The 21,484-nt window shown below is 32.2% G+C and overlaps 2 protein-coding genes across 5 annotated transcripts in view; both read right to left on the bottom strand.

Annotated features, from left to right (window-relative positions):
• LOC148614279 (uncharacterized) overlaps window positions 1-19,073 on the bottom strand; it is a 48,362-nt gene extending 29,289 nt beyond the window's left edge. For 3 of the 4 annotated variants that reach the window (XM_088588294.1, XM_088588297.1, XM_088588296.1), the window contains exons 1-9: window positions 18,896-19,072; window positions 12,705-12,806; window positions 10,260-10,331; window positions 9,279-9,296; window positions 7,398-7,499; window positions 6,835-6,891; window positions 6,145-6,162; window positions 4,371-4,472; window positions 64-111 (exon numbers count right to left, since the gene is read on the bottom strand). In XM_088588294.1, the coding sequence (XP_088444420.1) occupies window positions 64-111; window positions 4,371-4,472; window positions 6,145-6,162; window positions 6,835-6,891; window positions 7,398-7,499; window positions 9,279-9,296; window positions 10,260-10,331; window positions 12,705-12,806; window positions 18,896-18,974 (598 nt within the window). In that variant the 5' untranslated portion in view covers window positions 18,975-19,072. Of the gene's footprint in view, window positions 1-63; window positions 112-4,370; window positions 4,473-6,144; window positions 6,163-6,834; window positions 6,892-7,397; window positions 7,500-9,278; window positions 9,297-10,259; window positions 10,332-12,704; window positions 12,807-18,895 lie in introns of all 4 variants that reach the window. The other variant, XM_088588295.1, reaches the window with a different exon arrangement.
• An 88-nt stretch (window positions 19,074-19,161) lies between these two features.
• On the bottom strand, window positions 19,162-21,011 carry LOC148614278 (uncharacterized). Its single transcript, XM_088588304.1, has 2 exons — window positions 20,856-21,011; window positions 19,162-20,284 (listed from the first exon to the last, which is right to left on the bottom strand). Exons 1-2 carry the CDS (start codon window positions 20,929-20,931, stop codon window positions 19,920-19,922), a joined length of 441 nt encoding a protein of 146 aa, XP_088444430.1. The 5' UTR covers window positions 20,932-21,011; the 3' UTR covers window positions 19,162-19,919.
• Window positions 21,012-21,484: the final 473 nt, after the last annotated feature.

Raw genomic sequence — 21,484 nt, 5'->3', positions numbered from 1 at the left:
TTGGAACAGGGGTATAAATTAATAGTACTGCAACTCATATCTAACGAATAGTATCATACTTACACATATCTTCCAGTGGTGAACACTTAGCATCATCTTTTTTGAAGCAACCTAAAAAAAGAATGCATACAAATTGTATATGGAAAATTAAAATAAAAAAAGAAAAATAACAAATAATTTTGTTGTATTGCATTTATCAGCTGGTAATTTTTGGTGAAAAAAAAATGTAATTTTCAGGTTATCAATTTCATGCTTTTAGCCACATCCCATAATTACCTTCATAATATATAACAAAGTTTTTTAACATAAATGTAAACAAAAAAAATGATTGGAAAGGCCAATAGCATTTAAAGATTTGAAGGTGTCAACTGAGAACTTTATATTGATGGACAAATTCAATTTCCAATTGGACCCTCTAAATGTCTGAAAATAATACATACAATCACAAACTGAGAAATAAGAGTCTGTATGTAGAAACATACTTGATGCAAAAAGGTTTGTGGGTAAAACTTCAATTTGTGGTAGTCCAAATTTAAAGTTTCTTTGAGTCTTAAATATTGAACACTTAATCACTGAGAAAAAATTATTTTAGAAAAATATAAGATTTCAGGAAAAACTCAAATGTCATAAAAAAAATCAGCATTTTCTATTTTGAAAGTTAAAAATTGGTCAAAGACAGAAACTGCTAATGTAGAAAAAAAAACAGAGTTGGTAAACAGGAAGTAGTTGTGACAGACCTAAAACCCCATCACATGATATGGGATCCCATACTGAAGTTGCATATTAAATACCTAGTGGCTGCGATTTATAGTTGGTGAGAAACAAATTTCAAATATATTTTCCCCAACGGCCTGACCAACTTTCACCATTTTATAACTGTGAGCCAGTAATGCAAATTTGCACGAGTGCAACCCACTTAAAAAATAGTGATTTTTAATCAGTTTACAAAAAGAAATCTGTCAGCAATGGCTCACTAGTGATATCACAATAGAAGGGAAAAAAACAAAGTCCTCAGTTTATGGGATGTTGTGTCCAATTTTTTTCAAAAACAGATCCAATAATATGGCATACCTACTGGAAGAACATGTTAAAATTTCAACCTGTTGAGATGAGTAGTTGCTGAGAAAAGTAAAAGATAATTTCAACTTACAAAAATAATAAAGTACATTATGAAAAAAAAAAGTGTTACGGAAATATGGACGCACTAAAAAACAAACGCACAGGAACACAGACGATTGTAATCCAGTATACCCCTCTCCTTTGGAGCAGGGATATAACGCCAATAATAAGCTCTAAATATTTGTAGCTCTTTAATCTGTACATCAGTAGAGGAATTTGAAATGAATAAAAACATGTCTTCCTTTGTAACATGTACCTATGGCTTCTGAAAACCCTTTTGACCCGTGCAGTTCTGGGTGTCAAAAGAATAGGCCTGCAGCAGCGCTAAGGTTGTCATAAAAAGCGACTAAATAGTGCTCAGAACCCTAGCCAGGGGCTAGGGCGCTCTGCCCACAGAGCAACTGGGATGTGTGCCCTAGGTGGTGGAATGGGGTACCCCTGGCGTGTTACATGCTGGGGTTGTCAGGCTATAATACGGAAAACCTGACTGCAAACCATGGGTATTTTTTCTATTTCCATCCTTGTGAATATTCTTAGATATGTTTAATGTTATAAAAACATATGACATCTTCTCATTTGGCAAAAATCAAAATATTCAATCAATAAATATCTGTGAGTTACTGATATATATACCATCATTCTCCCTCAAAATACAACTAATGAGAAGTATTTGATCTTTAGATTTTTTTAATCGGGTACAGGGTGCAGCTGTTTGTTGGGGTTTAACGTCCGAGCAGCAATATTTCAGCTATATTCAGACAATGAACATGAAATGGATGATAAAATGAACATGAAATGAAAAAAAAAAGGATGGGTCACAAGGATAATAGGGTCGACAAATTTTGATTGCCACTGGAAAAAAGGGGGATGGGTAAGGTCGGGCAATTTAGCCTCCTGTGACGGAGCGCAAAGGTTCCTACTCCTATCGAATACCACAGCAGGGTTCTTTAATGTGCAAGGAACATGGCATCTTTCCCAACACTGTGCACCACTATGGTTTGCGGTCAGGTTTTCCGTATTATAGCCTGACAACCCCAGCATGTAACACGCCAGGGGTACCCCATTCCACCACCTGGGGCACACATCCCAGTTGTTCTGTGGGCAGAGCGCCCTAGCCCCCGGCTAGGGTTCTGAGCACCATTTAGTCGCCTTTTACGACAAGCTTAGCGCTGCTGCAAGCCTATTCTTTTAACACCCAGACCTGCACGGGGCTTGATCTTTAGAAAAGTTGTCTGTCTGTCTCTCTGACACATTTGGTTTCAATGCTCTTTCAAATTAAATTTATTGTGGAACTCAAATTAATATACTGGAATTCGGCAAAAATATACCAAAAGTGTCAACATTAGGATGATTCAAATATGTTGAAATCTAAATCCTGACCTAAATAAGAACACATGAAACTGAGACCATCTACAATGTAGCAGACTGAATAAAAGAGATTACATACAAAAACTACAGATAAGAGAAACAAGACGTCACATGACATAACTAAAGCACTAGCAATGTGAACTCCAAAAAATATAAATAATAAATTAATTGGGAGAGACATCAGGTGCTCTAGAACAGTAAACATGTCCTGCTCCACCAGCGGCACCTGCCATATTGCAAGTGAGTATAATACTGCAATAATCTATCAACAATAATGAAACTTCCTGACACAAGTCAAACAATATTCACACTAGGGCAAAATCTTTCATTTCAACCGAGTATCATGATAAAAAGGTAGAAATAACTTGGAAGTAGTGGAAACAGCTCTGAAATCGACAGAGTTAGATTAAGGTAACAAAAAATCGCCATAAAACAAACACCATTACCAATTGTTTTTTCAAACTGCTGGATTTTATCTGGAATACAATATTGATGCTAAATAAGTAATATATCATCTTAGACTACGTACAGGAACCACATGGAAATATTTTGTAGATTTGTTTTTTGCTGAAAAAAGTACCACAGGAAGGATATTATTAATCATAAAGACCTAAAAATATCCATCAAAATGGTAAACATGACGTAGATTTACAAAAGGTATGAATTTTGTTAACCTGGTATTAGAACCCTAACTGAGGTTGTATATCAAATATAAAGTGCCTATAACATACAGATGCTGAGAAAAAGCCAAAAGAAAATGGATGGATGAACTGACATATGGACAGACATAGATAATACAGTATATATCTCTGCTCCTAAGTCTCCTATGGAATGGGGTATAATAAAAGAGCATTAGTTACATGACAAGAGAACTAGAGAAAAAGATGGACCATATTTACATTTATGAGCCTTCTACATTAATCTTTTAAGCCTTCTATACAAACCTTCATAAATCATCTACACTAATTGTCATAAGCTTTCTATACTAACTGTCATAAGACTTCTATACTAAATGTCATAAGCCTTCTACACTAAATGTCATAAGACTTCTATACTAACTGTCATAAGACTTCTATACTAAATGTCATAAGACTTCTATACTAACTGTCATAAGACTTCTATACTAACTGTCATAAGCCTTCTACACTAAATGTCATAAGACTTCTATACTAACTGTCATAAGACTTCTATACTAACTGTCATAAGACTTCTATACTAACTGTCGTAAGACTTCTATACTAAATGTCGTAAGACTTCTATACTAAATGTCATAAGACTTCTATACTAACTGTCTTAAAACTTCTATACTAACTGTCATAAGCCTTCTACACTAAATGTCATAAGACTTCTATACTAACTGTCTTAAAACTTCTATACTAACTGTCATAAGCCTTCTATACTAAATGTCATAAGACTTCTATACTAAATGTCATAAGACTTCTATACTAACTGCCATAAGACTTCTATACTAAATGTCATAAGACTTCTATACTAACTGTCGTAAGACTTCTATACTAACTGCCATAAGACTTCTATACTAAATGTCTTAAAACTTCTATACTAACTGTCATAAGACTTCTACACTAAATGTCACAAGACTTCTATACTAAATGTCATAAGACTTCTACACTAAATGTCATAAGACTTCTATACTAACTGTCATAAGACTTCTATACTAACTGTCATAAGCCTTCTACACTAAATGTCATAAGACTTCTATACTAACTGTCGTAAGACTTCTATACTAACTGCCATAAGACTTCTACAGTAACTGTCATAAGACTTCTATACTAACTGTCTTAAAACTTCTATACTGTCTTAAGCTTTCTATACCAACTGTCGTAAGACTTCTATACTAACTGTCTTAAATCTTTTATACTAACCATTATAAGCCTTCTTGTCTGTGCCTGTACAGTTCACATATACACATCCTAGAGTTGTCTGGTTACAACATTCTTTCTGTTCAGTGAAGTTAGAACAAGTCACTGTAACAAAAGAATCAAGATTATTGTATGTTACATTTATTTTGTAAATATATCTATACTGATTGATTAAATGATAATAGTTTAACATACTATTGCAGATAATTTGACTCATTTAAGATGCTGTCCATGTAAAAATCAAGGCGATGCCATGATATGACATGATATATAAACTTTGCTCAAAACAATGAGTTATCTCCCTTCTCAATGTTTTCTATGTAATTTATTTCTTGTTGCGGTTAATCAAAAATCAACATTTAAATCTGAGAAAGAATGCATCTGTTATGTAAAATGGATCTAAATTTGGATTTGTCATGTGCCACCCACTGTCTGGTTATTGCATAGACACCCTCTTAATAAAGTACAAGAATGATTGAACAATAGAAGACTTTGTACCAGTTCAATGTGAGCCAGATTTTTAACAACCCAAATGTAGGCCTGTCACATCACTCTGACACATTATTCTGACTTCAGCTGTCAGGCCCAGTGGTACCTCTATCCACTAAATGCTAAGTCTCGGTTGTTATAAATGCATTTTGTAAAAGTTTTGACACTGGAAACATCACCAAGAAATTACATATCATTTTGAATTCATTTTATTGCTTTCTCATCAAGAAAGTTTATTACACCTTAAACCATCATCATCTGTTAAAAGCAATAAAAAAGATTTTAAAAATAGACAAAGGGATGCCCCACACTCAATTTTAACACAGCTACTACATAATGTTTGGTTGTCAAAATTAATTAATGAGAAGATTGTTGTGTCTGAGACACATTTGATGCCCTGCATATATTTTCTGATATATATAAAAGTCAATTTGTACTAGCTTTAATTCTTTAGAATGGCAACGATTTTATGATCAGACAAAATGACTATCTATGTCCAACTATCCATGAAAATCTTAAATATTGATAGAAATCAAAACCCTGATAATAGTCACATCTTTAATCCATATATAATCATTCTGCAAAGTATCAACTTCCTAACTTAAATACTGTAGGTACTTTGTACCACAAAGAAGATTAAGAACCATGCATGCTAAGGTAAAGCAAAATTCAGCTTTTTACTAGATTTATTGAAGTGAAGACCATTTCCGAGAAATGTTGACAGTAATTATGTGCATATATACATTCATTTTCTTTATAAATGATTTAAGTAATTCATTTACGGGATAGCTTCAGAAATGTTGTAGATTTGGGTTAAAATTTACAATTTCAATAAATTACATGGCCAAATCAAGACCTTTTTGATCCTCATTCTTTACAGCATTCTTCCTGGCCATTTAACAAATGTATAATATTACATGTATGAAATAACATTCTAGGAATGTAAAAAAATCATGGAGTGGATCAGCATGTTCAGGAATACAAATGTTAGCTTTCTATCAGTCAATAGCAAATACGGACATGATTTTATGAGGTCTACAAAGTGGAAATTGGTAAAATCTGAAGTAAATATATAGTAAAAACAGAATCCTAACGGTAAACTCCGAATTTGAAATAGCGGAATTACACTAAAAATCAGAAAAAAAATCATGTCTGCAAATATAAAATGCCAGGAATTCCAAGTAACGTAAAAAACTGATTAGTTTTAGGAGAAGTAAATGTAAACCACACATGACTGAGGAATGAACAAACTGACAAGTAATTTCAGCAAAATCATAACTATACTTACTTGCTGGATGTGGTACACCTAAAAAATAATATACATATTTTAATATAGCCTATATAAGTAACAAATTTTTGCAAGAGGTGATTTTCTTGCTACAGTGACTAGATTTGAAGATCAGACAATTTCAAAGTACATATATCATTCTGTAATCCAAATCAGTTAGGCACATCATTTTTTAATTCACCATACTTGTACTTTTAATAATATACCATTCATCATTAAGGCTGCCATTACAACAGTGGAACCCTACTGTTTAACTATGTAATACTAACAGTAGATCACCGTCAGACATATACAGGTTTCGTCCCATTGCACTTCTATAGAACATTTTCTCAATAAATACTATTGTTTATTGGAACCTTCATTTCCTGGTTCAACACTACCCATGAAAACCACGGAAAAAACAGGTAGATAAAATTAATATTAATTTACTGGTACAAAGAGAGCACATAACTGACATTCCTTCATATTTCAAAAAGAAAATTGGGCACCGAGCTATTCTTCATGTAATATTGAAAAAGCTAAAATTGCTATTACATTTTTATAGAACATTTTCTCAACAACCATATTATAGAGAATAATCTTTTAATAAGTTTTGTCAATATGTGGATAAATGGTTTCTTTGTAGTCATGCAGGGGTTATGGAGCATCTTCAAATTAACCCTAAAATAGAATTCTATCGATTAAACTTACAAAGGTTTGTATATGACTCAGTACACATTCCACCAACTTTAGTTTCATTATAACAACCTACAATACAAAGTAAGAATGAAGTAGAACTTATTTAGAGCTCTATACATTAAAACATTATCGATTAATGAATATACAACAAACTCTTGTGAATATCTTATGAGGTACATATATTATACACTAAGCATTACTTTCAAGTGATTCCTAATTAGTTTTTCACTGTTACAGGACATTGGACCAGTAATCATAATGTATGCAATATAAAATTTGACAACTTATTACTGAACCAAACAGAATTTTACTGGACATTGTCCTTGGTCTGACGGATCCTCAGAGATACTGCCTTCAAAATATAATTTAGGACATTATATGTGGTGTGCTGATACAGGTATTGTGTGCGAGTTTTCAGTTCCTTCTTAACAAAATTTTTACAGAGGTCAGAAGTATGCTAGAAAAATCCTAGAGATAGCAGTACTGAGTGTGAACCAGATTTATCAACCTTGAATAGCAAATATAAACCTGTGTGCAGGAGATGTGATAGTTTGATAGTTATAAAGAATCCTTACCTGATACAGATTTACCCTTTGTGCTTTTACAGTCTGTAGAATATATACAACCAGCATCACAACAAGCAGTCTGATTATTTCCTAATGCTGAACAGTTGGAAGCTGAAAACCAAGTTACAACAGTACTTCATTAACAAATAGGTACATGTAAATTAGAAGAGATGATCTAAGAAAATATTGTGCCTATTAATGCTTCACCTGCCAAATGTATATGAACACCAATATGTCTATTTCTAATTTGTTACAATGAAAATAATTCACTATCATTACTTTTAAATAAGGACAGGGCTTCAGCAACATCCTACATATGTAGATTTGATGTCAAATCATGATTGGCTAAATCCTTTCTATTGAAAGTGAGGTTTTTTTTAGGAAGTATCTGTGATGTCAGCAGTCAGAATGTAATTGTTTGAATTTTTAACACAAACAAACAGCATGCATTATAAGAGGTCTCAGAGATTTCCATTGGCTGAAACATATGGATATCACAACACAGAGGTCAGTTATCCATGAAGTCAAAAGTAGTTTGAGTACAAATAGTTTATTAGTACATCCTAACATAATACACACAAATGTAAATTGTACCATTATGAATGGGTGAATATATTACATGCATTTCTATAAGATGTCATATTCAATCAATACTTCCAAAATTAAGCACTAAGAGGCAATTTTCACCTGCTACATCTTAATTTTGTCATCATTACCAAATTTTACATTACATATCTATATGGAAAGGGAGACACCAACTGCAAAAGTCCAACCCCGAACAGTTGGGGCAAGTGTGGACACACTATTAGTTTATGACATACTAAAGCATGAAGACTTATAATTCATTATGGCCACACCAACTGGTTTGGAAACAAAATAGCACAAATTTAATTAAAAATTTTCAAAATCAGAACAGAAATATAAAAGTCTATTTTTTTTTAGGTGTAGCCCCTTTGAACCCTTATAACTCAAAAATGGTAAGAGCTATATGAAATCTGATTGAAAAATATCAGGAAGGGATTTCCATAATAAATTCAATAAAAAATTTGAAATCGGATCAAAAATAAAACTTATTTTCTGTGACGTGGCCCCTTTGACCTCTTATTACTAAAAAACAGTATGAGATATCTGAAATCTGACTGAAAACCCCAGGCAAGGATTTTCATAAAGAAACCAATAAAATTATACCTTCGAAATCTGACAAAAAATTTTAGAGTTCTTTTGTTTTTTGGCAAGGCCCAATTTTGTACCCCTTTAAAATAAATCTGTTTAAGATAAGCCTATCCTATAGAAATTTCAAAACAGAATTATTAAAAGAACAGATAGATATTTAAATCATAAAAATCATTTCAACAATAAGTTTTTTCCCCACAATTCTAATGATAACACCTACTTTCCCCCTTTTAGCCCATTATTTCCTAAAGGGGTGTTGAAAAAAACCTTCAAAAAGTATAGAGCTCCTGCTATATCCCAAGGAACAATGAGTTAAAATTCGAAAAAAGATGGGATTAGTTTTACTCAAGTTTTTGTAAATAAACTAAAGTTAACAGACGCCAACGATGATAACAGGATGATACCATTATATGACCAAATTATATTTTTGTTGAAGTATAAAAATGTATGTGGTGGGACTGCTGACTAGCTGAAATTATTTCCAATTTTTTTCACATAATCAACCAAACTTTGTGCAAAGAGAGGGGAAAATCCTGCTTCCTTGGTCCACCCATGATGATTTAAGGATATTTGTGGTCAGATCTCTTTGATGCAGCATTAAAAATTGTGCTTGTTTAAGAGTACAGCAGGTAAATAAAAATTAATACTACTATAAATATGTGCCCCCATCCCCCCCCCAAAAAAAAGGATGAATGTAAGATTAGAGATGTATAGTACCTGGAGCTGGTCCTTCACCTGAAAGAGAAAAAACAAAAGGTTTAGCGTACAGAATATTGTTAAGAATTGAATCAAAGTTATTAACAAATTACTAGGAGAAAATTTACGTCAGTACTATAAAGATAAGCTCAGCACTTTATTTAGCATTGTAAACCAGTCATTGAAGAGAATGATACACAACCTTTGTGGTTTTATCATTAATGTTTTTGGCAATGCTTTTCTTCCTAAGGAATTTCATCTATTGCAGTTACCTGTATCATAAATTGGGTTAGTTTATGTAGAAAAAAGGAGAATTGTTGAAATCTTTTAAAAATGTAAGGGAAACAACTCTGTCCGGTAAAATTATCTGATCTATTTGAAAATTGATTATCAAGATCTTAATACAAACCAAAGACCAAATCAATACCGTCTGTATTCTTAATAGAGTATTTTAAAAAAAAATCTCAAGGGCCTTTCACGAAAAAGGTCATATCCACAGGTTGCAACTCTGACATTTAATGAAAAAGTAATAATCTGGACATTCCAAACATAACATAATCTGATCTAAAAGGCACTTGTTCTTGATAAGTGGATCATTTAGATCTAAGTTCATACTACAAACAGCATAAAGGAATACTACAAATGCATTATATTTCGCTGTTAATAATTTTCACAGATTCTGTCAAGTGAACATATTCGTGGTTATAAATTTTAACGGTTTCAAAAAAATTGATTAAGTGTTATATAATGATAAAAATCAATGACACAGGTACTATTTTTTGTGTTTTTCTTTCCACCATGAAAATAGCAAAAATTTGAATACAACGAAAATTAGAACACCATGAAACTAGAACATTTACAGTATCTTTATTTATAATATTGGTAATATTTTCTATCCAAAACTTAAAAACAGAGTCATTATTCTATACAGAGAATTACCTTTGTTTTCTAATTTAAGAGGAATTTTTGAACAAATTTCTGCATGATCAAGATAATACTTACAAAGATCAGTGTTTGTATCAGGTTTACAGAAAGCTTTGACAACACTGGACTCATTTGCCTTAATATGACATTCTGAAAAAAAGAATATTAAATTGTCACATCAAATATTTTAAATTTTGTATAAAAAAAAACAAAGACTTGTAATACACAAGTAACTTTTGTTACATGTACAATAAACATGCAAGAACAAGTTTTAAAATAATCATTGTATATACAGGGAACGTTCCCACTTTTACACTCTAACTTAGAAACAATTATCTAAAGAAAAAAAAGAAAAAAGAAGTTAGCTTCCATCAACAATTTGAGCATGAAGTCAAACATTGTGTCAAAAAAATATCATCAAAATTCCTATACAAAAAATGGGTCAAAGACAGAAATGGCAGAATTTCATGAAACAGGAAGTAGTTGTCAAACAGGCCTGAAATCGTATTCCACGATATGGGACCAATACCTGATGCTGGATGTTAAATATCAAGAGGCTGCAATTAGTAGTTGCTGAGAAAAGTGTTAAGAAAAATAAACTATGTGAAATTCTATTGAAATAATAAATCATATATCAATTTAGATTGATATGGGGCAGTCTTTCTAATGATATTTTGTTTATATGGACATTTTTCAACAGTCCTTATAAAATGTTCTGACTTTAAATGGACTTTTTTGACTGGAATGTGATGAATGGTGCATAGTCTCCTATGAGAAAATATATTATTTTTGTATCTGTAGATATGCAAGTTATTGTTTTAATCACCAAAATTTATGTCTCCCTTTTTCCACAGTTCAACAGAGTATAACCCACAAAATCCAGTAGATCATAAATTCCTGGAACTATGCACAACGACATATCATGTCCTCACTACCTACAAAGTTTAATGAAATTTGGTGCAGTAGTTTCTGAGGAGTTGTGCTTACTAAATTGTGACTGACAGACAGACAAGGCAAAAACAATACACTACACCCAACAACATTTGTTTCTCTATCACTCAAGTCCGACCTGAATGAAACTCGGTGTTACATCAACATTTTGAGTGTTCACTACCCAGTTTCCACCTGCCAACACCGACCGTTTGCATATTGCAATAGTCGTAAAATTCAATGAGGCATATAACGGAGAATTCATTGTAAGATACAACGTATACTGTGTTTCTGTTTCACAGGTAATTCAGAGCACTCCAGTTAAGATTATTATTAAATTTGGCATCATCTTTTTTTTTCATATTTTGTACATGTTTATCATTTGTTGATGTGTTGTTTTTTTTATTTACAGTTACGTCCAATGAGTGGGGGATATCATGTAGAAATACTACTTTGTATTTTTATCAAGTAATAATGCTATCTACTGATATTTTAATTTAAATTTTTGTACTTGTAAATTGATAATTACTATTTATAAATATGAATAAAACACTTTGAAAGTATTGATTTTTGTAATTTGATTCGAGTGACGAATTCAATATAGCTTGTAAAAACAGTCTGGTGACACTTTTAGTTTTTTATAGTCTTTTCCAGAAATAAAAGGAACTAATGGCAGGTCCCATGATAATGTGTACAAAAGAATTGTAAAATAAAAGCCCTTAATCAGGACTGGGAGCATTGTCAGTAATAATTATATAAGTTACAAGACGTTGTCCAAACGAGAAGGAGACGTCTGGCGTCCTCAGCCGGCTGTTTTCGACCGCTAAAATGCTTCAAGTTAATCTCTGAGAAATTTCTTATTTAAAGTACATTCAAATACAACCTATATATATCTTTATTTTAATTATAAGTTTTGACAAAGGGTTTCGAACTTTCACTGATGCCGAACGATGTTTCTTCCCGTAAAAAAAAATCCCTTGACAACAAACCTCGCACATATATAGTTGTTTATTTTTAGAAATTTAAATGAACACATTGTTTACAATGTCTCCAATGTTTTTTCAACAGATCAAATATACCCACATTCGTTCTAAGCAGAATACCCAAAGAACATTCATACCAAGTTTGGTTCTTATTGGTTTGGTAGTTTCGTCGGAGAAGATTTTTGACAGTAATAATATCCATAATAGCAAAAAAAGTCTAAAAAGGGCAGAACTCTTTTAAAATTGATACATGTAATGACAGTGGTGACTGATGCCAAGTGAACTTTGACGGCAATAGCTCACATGATCCTTTGAACCAGGTGAGCTTATAAAATGCTTAATTCAATGAAATGCTTGTTTTCTGCCCCTAATTCAAAAATGGTTGGGCCCATAACCCCACAAATTAATAGTAGCCTGCCTTTCATGGTTTGTAACCTTGTAATAAATTTTATCACGATCAACCAACCAATATTCAAATTATTGCAAGAAAACAAAATGTTTACAGAGAATGATACGAACAATAACAACAGCACCATACCATTAAAAGACTGCAATTTTTTTGCAGTCGTTTAAAAAATGAAATACCAATATCAAGAAACAAATGCCATACCTTGGTGTACAAGGGTATTATTCTTCAAGTCTGTGCAATGTAAGAAGAAACATTCATGTGTTCCACAGCAACTAGTCTCATTTAGAGCAGTGCAATTAACAGCTGTAAAATATAATGTTCAATGTTCAAAGTATGTAATGCCAATTATAGGACCAAGGGGTCAATAACAAAACAGTATTCAGGCATTTCATTGAGAGGCTGTCCCAGGTATTTTTACCTTAACTACTGACAGGTACCTCCAGAATTTTAAAATTTCGAACATTTTTATTTAACAAAATAATGAAAAGTACCTCCTACAAAACCAAAGGTTTACCATTTGAAACCCCTGAGCAATTGATTGCATACACATATACATGTACACTGTATACATACAAACAAAATGTACAATAAGATTTTTTGTACAATCATGTATAATTATATCATTATAGCAATTGATTACAACAAATGGTTCTTTAGAGAATCAACACAATTGTGATCCAGCAAATGAAAGAGCTAATCAAATAATCAAGACAGCACTAGATGTAAGAATTGGATAAAATATCAGAGCTTTAAAAAAAATGATTTTGTTACCTTGGCCTATAAAATTTGTTACAACATGTACCACTAACAAAATACAAATGCACATGTACAACAAGTTTTATAGCATATTGCAGTAATTGGACTGACACAATATTCCAAAATGATGGACATGTGAAAAAAAATTGCCAATAAATCTGGAATGAAGAAAAGTGTATGGATCCAACTACCAAAGAAAGATGAGTTTGAATGACAAAACCAGGGGCCATTCAAAAAATTCTGTATTCTTGACATGAACCCTGCTAACAACAATACATTTAAATACATGTACCTAATATATACGTTCTGTATACATCTATCAAAAGTGGGTTTTTCTGGAATACGAAAGTCGTTTTTCACCATAATTACAATTCAATTGCTTGAGGAAGCCAATAGAACTTTAATATAAACCTGCTTAAGGTAGTTTGTTTTAAAGGTTTTCATGTAACAATGTTGTTGAATGATGTATTTTCTTTACTTATGAGCATAAAAAGCATGATAAAAAAATGAAACACAATTATATACAACATACAGTTGCACTTAATAAAGATGAATTCAGTGAACCAAACCTGTTTTAGACTTTGTAATTGATTAGGTTTACACCTGGTGTTTGGTTTACCAAGTATTAAAACAGGTTAAGAGTGATGTAAAGGAACTTTAAAAATTGTCAGGTTAGACAGGTTTTATTATTCAAGGTTTGGATTATACAGGTTTCTCTGTAGTGTATACAGAACAGGGTCCTAATCATGAATATTACTGTGATATTTATGCTCAAATAATATATTTTACATCTAGGAAATACATTTAAAGTTGTAAGAGTCTGTCATTAATGTAAGTCTTTTTTTCACTACTGACAATTATCTCCCTTATCCCAGTAGATTATTTTGCTTAACTATCAATAGTTATTGAGGATGTTATGGTAAATACTTCCTATTGATAAATCATTAAGAAAGCAAATTACTTTTTTTTGTTCAATATTTTAGTTCTATATTAAGCTCTTATATGCATAATAATTTTTTTCTTAACTTGGGGTTAGTCTTTCTGCATGACCAATGTAAACTACTAAAAGGAAATTTTTGACCAAAGCCCTACCTCACAGTTCTAGATGTCACAAATAATCAAAAGCTATCCTTTATTTAAGACAAATGGGTCTATTCCTCATGAAACTTATTCACATTTATTACACTACGGCTAACAACTATTTTGATGATTCCCTTTCCCACGGTGGGTATGGGCAATGGTGGACAATTTGTTTCCTACTTTAGACACGTTCCCACCAGCCCACGTTCGACACATGGTTGATCTCTGTCCACGTTGCCCACGCATTTTAGTGGTCACTTTTAAATCCTGTTTCGTTTTAACGGGAATCAAAATTAAAACTTATTCTTATGTTATAAATATTACGGTCCTGTTGTATTATAAGAAGTGTATCTAATTGTATGAACTTGCGGTAACAAATATTTCACAGGTGTCAATAGAGCTTCTTTATAATTGACAGTCATCAATTACCTGTACGGAAGGGATTAAAGCAAAGAAGCGTGATCATTTGCCAACAAATGAATATAACAAAGTACCTGCGATAACCTTTGACAGGTGCAATTTGATCTCTTTAATTGACAATTAATCAATTAGCAGTAGCGGCTTGTTTGAATATACAGTCAAACCTCGTTAAGTCGAAGTTGAAGGGACCATGCAAAAATGTTCAAGTTATCCGAGGTTCGAGTAATCCGAGGTCAAGGATAAACCGGATATACTAGTAGTTTGGTCCATGACTGTTTCTATAGTTACATCATTTGTTGTGCTTGTACATGTGCATGTACTTCATTTTACACGGTACTTCGTAATGTCAAGCGTTTCATATTGGAAGATATTTTTTTGTATGTTGTATATCATGTTTGAAATACTGAATGGCACCGAGTGTATAAGTGAAATTTCCTTTTTATTTTTTCTATATCAAAAACATTATAGTTCATAACATGCTGCTTTGTTTGATTCACAATCAGGAATATTGTCAAACCATGTGTTCTACAATATTACGATAAAATTTCAAATTCACTAGCAAAACGAATGTGGTCGTTGAAATACCATAACTATCGTCTGTACAATTCATCTGTATTTCTTAACATTTTTTTCAAAATATTAAAATATCCGATATCACTGTTAGTGTAAATTCCCACGTGTTATTAATAAAATTTGTGTCTTTTAACAACATGCACAATTTTAAATTAATTAAATAAACAAATCAAACCATAAAGAGTGTCAACAAATTAATTTTAAAAGCCACGCTAACTGTTGTAAAAACACACTTCGATCATGGTTTGTAATAAAGCAATCAATTAGTTGACTAATTAGTTGACTTCGAGAAATCAGGGTTAATTAACCTTGAAGTCCTATCGAGGGGACTGATTGATTACCTCGAGTTATCCAAAGTTTCGATTCATCCAAGTTTGAGTCATCCAAGGTAAAATTGTATTGAAGTAAGGGGAGTTTTGCTGGGACTTCGTAATTAAGGTTCGACTGTAGTGCAGCGCTATCACTTGTCAACAAATAAGTTGAATCATAATAGAAAATTTGATTTAACATTTATCAAGTGTTACCTGATGGATTATAATGTATTCAGAAATACTCAATAGTTCAACATAACCTATATGAATTTGGAAACAATAATTGTTTAATATCTTGTAAGATGAATTCTGAGATAAATACTTTCACGGCCATGTGATGTAAAAAGTGCACCCCCTTTTACTTATACTATTTAAATTTCCTAGAGAAAATCAGCTAAGATTAAATGTGCAACCCCCTATGAAATATACAACTATTTACAACTGCATCCCCTTTTTCTACGGCACTGCATCATGTTGCTATGAATTTCTCATGGTGACTGAAGATGCAGGTGTTCTTTCTCGGACCTTTGATTGACAGGTAATTAATTAAATAATATGCTGAGGATGTGGTTTTAAGGAAAGATGCAGTATCATTGATTGACAGGTAATAAATTATAGGAATATTGAAGGTGTGGTTTAAAGAACTGGACAGTCAATCTGCGTGTATATGAAATGGCACTTCCAAATTCCTGAGAAGACATTTACATATAGGTGATTTAATTACGATTAGACGTTTGTTCTAAGATTGAGGAGTAAAAAATTGGTTTATTTTTGTCAACAACCATAAAAAAATAAATTTATAAGATATACGATGAGTGCAACCATCATGGAATTCGAGAAAGGACATGGTCATGTATAATCGAAACGAACAAGGGCTGGTGTTACAAATTTTGCTAAAATTTGAAAGTTACTCTCAAATATAATAATTTATTATGTATCCATTTCAACAACTACAAGTGAAAGACAAAATAACGCAAAACATACGAAATCTCATTTTTGTCCCATTTTAGTATTGAAATTTATTGGAGATTTTCAGAAATAGGTCTACTTCAATTGAAGTCGACACACTAGTGGTAATAAATATACCAATGAGTTTAATTTATTATATATATAGTAAGGCATAAAATTCATACTAGAAGAATTTGATTTGTTTTATTAGATCATACCTGGGGGATTCAAACAGTATTTTTATTTTGAAAGAGGTTTAAAATGTCGAAATTTTGATTAAAAGAAAAACACTTTGGATGCCCCTAATACACTTCTGTAATCATGAAAATTAAATTAGGTATCTTTTAATTTTTTAACCTAAATCCTTAATTAGCAGTTGATCTACTACTTCCTGTATATTGGCTAAGTCTTGACCCGGGTATTAAGTAGTGACATTTACATAGATAATACACACTATTTCCAGTACAATTAGTGAGATTAGACTGAACAAGTTAACGTTTTAAACACATTGATTATTTTTATTTCTAGGGGGCTATGATATGAAATAACAAAAATGCATTACAAGATTATTACGTTTTGTAAATAGAAAAAAAAATGCTTGTAGTGAGCATGATTTTACAAGAATAGTGAATATTTAATTATTTGAATTTAAAATACGATTAACCTTGTGTCATTTCCCTGTTCGTATATTCATAAACTAACAATGAATATTTCGAAAAATGAAAATAATGTTTCTAGAATAAAAGTTCAAGAAGATTTTAAAATAATAACATAATTCAAAATAAAACACTTTAATGGAAATCTATTTTCGAAAGTGCGTTTTGATATGCGTTTTTCAGTAATTAAATAAAATTTAAAAGTCTTAATCAAAAGGTCTGAAATTCTGATTTAACATCAGCGGTTATGTACAATTAAAAAAAAGCAATATTCATCTTTCTATATATAAGTTACATGTTCATAAATGATGGTGTAGAATTATAAATACTTTCGTGTATTATTACTCATTCTTCTTATTATCTATGCAAATAAGGCACGTCGTTCCTCGATTGATAACCATTGCCGCATCAATGAAATGTTAATTAACCTCATACTTTGCCTGAAATACAGGGACACACCTACTGATGAAATATGAAAAGCAATTGATTGGACGACGATAATACAATTGCCTTAAATAGCTTGTCAGTTAAATAAGGAGTTCCAAAAACCCGATTTTCTTGAACATCGTAATTTACACTTTGTAACATTCTGGTCAGATGTACAATATTATTACATTATACATGTTGCAACTGGAAATGTTTGAATTAAGGCCTTATGAACTTCTTTAAAAATTACATCAACTTTGGTTTCCGATTAGTCCAGGTTTACATTTCAATGATACCAAATAATGACAGACTTAAGTACGATGTCGGCCTTCGGAAATTTAAAAAAAAAAAAAAAAAAAAAAGTTTCAAAGCATTTAATTTGTATATAAACCTAGTTATCTTAATTCCTAAGTAAATGCCTGTTGGCCTCACAATTTTGGCTTGAGGCCAATTGATTCTCAAGGTCAAGGTAATGACTGACACATTGTTCTTTTATTTGTCAACCGTTTGAACTCTGTAATAAAACTGTCGATCATAAATTAAATCCAATCTACAGGTTATCAAGCATCCACCAGAGACAGTGGGCGTGGACAATATACTGTCCACCTGACACGGTCGGCACATGGATGTCTGCCCACCATGGGCATTATGGGTGGGCAAAGCATGGACAACTTGATTTGTCTACAGTGGGTGAGTGGAATCGTGAAAATAGTTGTTAGCTGTAGTGTAGCTGCCTTTCATTTTTCTCCCCCTTTCTAACAACTAACTGTTGAGAATGAAAATTAACTGCCACATTTATTTTTTTAAACTAATAAATCGATGATAGGTTAACTTTGTTCTCGATTAAAAGTACTGTGATTTTTAAAAATGAACCTCTAGTCAGTATACACCTTAGCTGCAAAATCGTAGCTCTTAATCTTTTTTCTTTGATTTTGCGATCTAACCTTAAGAAAATACAAAAAAAAATAGTTTGAGCTACGTTTCGCAGCTATAATATATACACCTCGTTGTGTTATGAACCCTCTTAGCATTTATGTATCGAAGTGAATAAACATTGCAGCCATGTTAGTGTGATTTTGTGAATGACTGACTTCCCTAAGTTGTTTTGGAATTACTAAAATGAATGATGAAATTGCTACAACGGGCAATCGAAAGAAATTTCAGTGACAAGAATTGTCACACACGTGTCACATGTGTTTATGAAGCCTTAACGGGAACTTACAGGCAGCACTTGTATAATCAACGGTAGCAATAGTGATTAAAAGGACTAGGGTTAAGCTGGCAATGTTATATGAAACCATTCTTTCACAGAATATTTGCACTTTCACCGCCGATCTGAATCTTGTGACTTTTGTAACTTTCGATTTCCTCTTGCTGACGCAAATGTTTTCGGAATGCCTCTTAATTTACTATTAGATATTCAAAAGTTTTTACGCGGGAACGTTTAAGCGTGGAATACAGACACGAGTCAACAATATCAAACGGACACCAGAAGATAAATTTTATTCGTTCAAACTAAAATAAAACCAAAACAGTAACAGAAAACCAAGATCAAATAATAGCAATTACATTGTACAACCACATTCCCTTTGGCAAGTCAATCTTAAAGCAAACTCGTTTCGGATGATTCTCGCATTAAGTGATTGTCCAAGTTTGTCTTTAATTATGCACTGTTTGTATATCTTGATAAAATACATATAGTAACTTAAGCAAACTGTTTGGGCGATTATTTGCCCCAAAAATATTTCAAATTAAACAGTAAATATTTTTGAAACAGTTTTTTTCATCTGTGGAGCTTAGAGTTCCCGTTTTGTCACTAATTCGTTTTCCTCTGCTATTTTTATACGACACATTGATCAACGAACTTCATATATTGTGTTATCAGCTATTACAACGGAGTTATTACACTATACGTGTTAACCTTACTGACCTAAGACTCAGTCAAATTTTGTCTTTCTGTTCGTTTAATAAGGATATACATCTTTTCATTTTAACACAAAAACATTCTTAAAAAAAAACAAAATCAAAAAACAAATTTCTATATTTTCCAAAAAGCTATATTAAAAATGAATATCACTAGTGAACACATCCGGACTCTGGAGTTTCCGATTTGACGTCTCCGACTCATCACACTTTTTCAATTAATTTTAAATGGATTAATTATGCAAAACTTATGATATGTACAAAAATAATTGGTCTCAAGTTTATCAAAAGATTCTTTGTTTTAAAATAATCCTATAACTGTATCAATATGAGCTATATCCGCTTTGCATTTGCCTTCTTCGTGTGTAACAACAATACATTACGCCGATTATCAGAACAATCCCAGAAGCCAAGGCAAACCCCCCACCAAAAGATGCACCGTCAAATTGACGTCCTGCTTTTTTCGTTGTAGGTCTTTGTGTTGTGTTGATTGGCGTTGGTTTAGTTGAAGGTTTTGTTGTCTGTGTATTTGTTACTGAAGTTGAACTATGTTGTCCATCGCTTGTGATGACAGCATTTGTTGACAAAGAAGCAGGGTCCGTTACTGTAGAGGTATCTGACACAGTTATTGCTGGTGAGTTATCTGATACATTAGCACTTCCGGTACTAGTAACACTATTGGTATTAACTGAAACAGAAGTTCGGAAATTTAAGTAGAATTTCTTAATTAAATCCCCAAAATGTGTATGAAATCACGACGAATTAAAAGACACATTCCGAACATAAATGTTTGAAACACTGCGAAACGGTATGATTTTTGATTGTTTGAATGATTACATATTTGTATTGATATATAGAAATTTATTAAGGTGTATGACTATCTATATGTTTGTCATTTTCTTTAGGTATTAGGATTGGATGGGAGTTTCACATCTGTAGTATACATTCATTCAGCAATTTCAATCAAATCCAGCAATAGGTAATGACAGTGACATATAATACGAATTTGTTCGTATTATACGAATTTGTTCGTATTATATGTCCTTGGCAATGATAAACATTCCTTTACGAATAGTTTGAACTTTTAAAGTGCTTAATTTTATAAATGTGAGGAAATGAAAACAGGAAATTGAATTACAAATAGATGTATGCAGAAGAAAATGGGGGAAAATAAACCTAACGAAATGCAAAGCATTTCACGAAAAAGCATGAAATGTCAATTATAGTAAACTCTATGTAATGAATATGACTTGCATTACCTGTTACAGTAGTGGCAGCCTCAACCGTAAAAACTAAACTGAAGAAAACATATAAAGAAACAATGTATAAATTCATGGCGGAAAACTAACTAGCCCCTTGTGACCCGTATCGTGTTATCATGTGAAATGTACTGGTGATTTCATTTATTTACTAGGGCTGATAAATTAATTAGATAAAGACACACACTGTACATACTCTGTAGGTGTGATTGAACTATATATATGTACTGGTGTACAATCAGCTGTACGGGTGATATCATAAATATTCATTAAATGGCGGATACAAAGGTTTCCATTAGTAGCCAATACCCGGTGTCATAATTTTGTCTTTCAAGAACAAAAAATGAAAAAAAAAATGAATTATATGAAGATGTGGAAATGTATGATTATATATATATGGAATTTTTTTTTCTTTCTGACTCTTTTTCCTGCTTTAACATAATGAGTTGAACCACTTTATTTTTTCTTCGGTTTCCTAAGCCGCGGGACATTCTCCTTGCACCTTGAATTCTTCATTTAGCAGACAACCCTCCCCAGACAGTTAAAATGGAGTCGAAAAACGCTCCTCGAGTTATGGGGGGTCTGGGAGTAGGCCATGCTGTGAATGGGGCAGTCCAACCACCAGTAAG

This window comes from Perna viridis, chromosome 6 (genome assembly GCF_037379345.1).
Source record: "Perna viridis isolate PV_CMFRI_1.1 ecotype Kerala chromosome 6, ASM3737934v1, whole genome shotgun sequence".
Classification (NCBI taxonomy): Eukaryota; Metazoa; Mollusca; class Bivalvia; order Mytilida; family Mytilidae; genus Perna; species Perna viridis.
This window is presented reverse-complemented; position numbering and strand designations above follow the sequence as displayed.

Excerpts from the sequence above, each read along its gene's own strand:
- LOC148614278 (XM_088588304.1), bottom strand. The coding sequence starts at position 20,931 with ATGAATTTATACATTGTTTCTTTATATGTTTTCTTCAGTTTAGTTTTT. Across the intron at positions 20,285-20,855 it reads GGCTGCCACTACTGTAACAG|TTAATACCAATAGTGTTACT; the intron begins GTAATGCAAGTC and ends CTTCTGTTTCAG.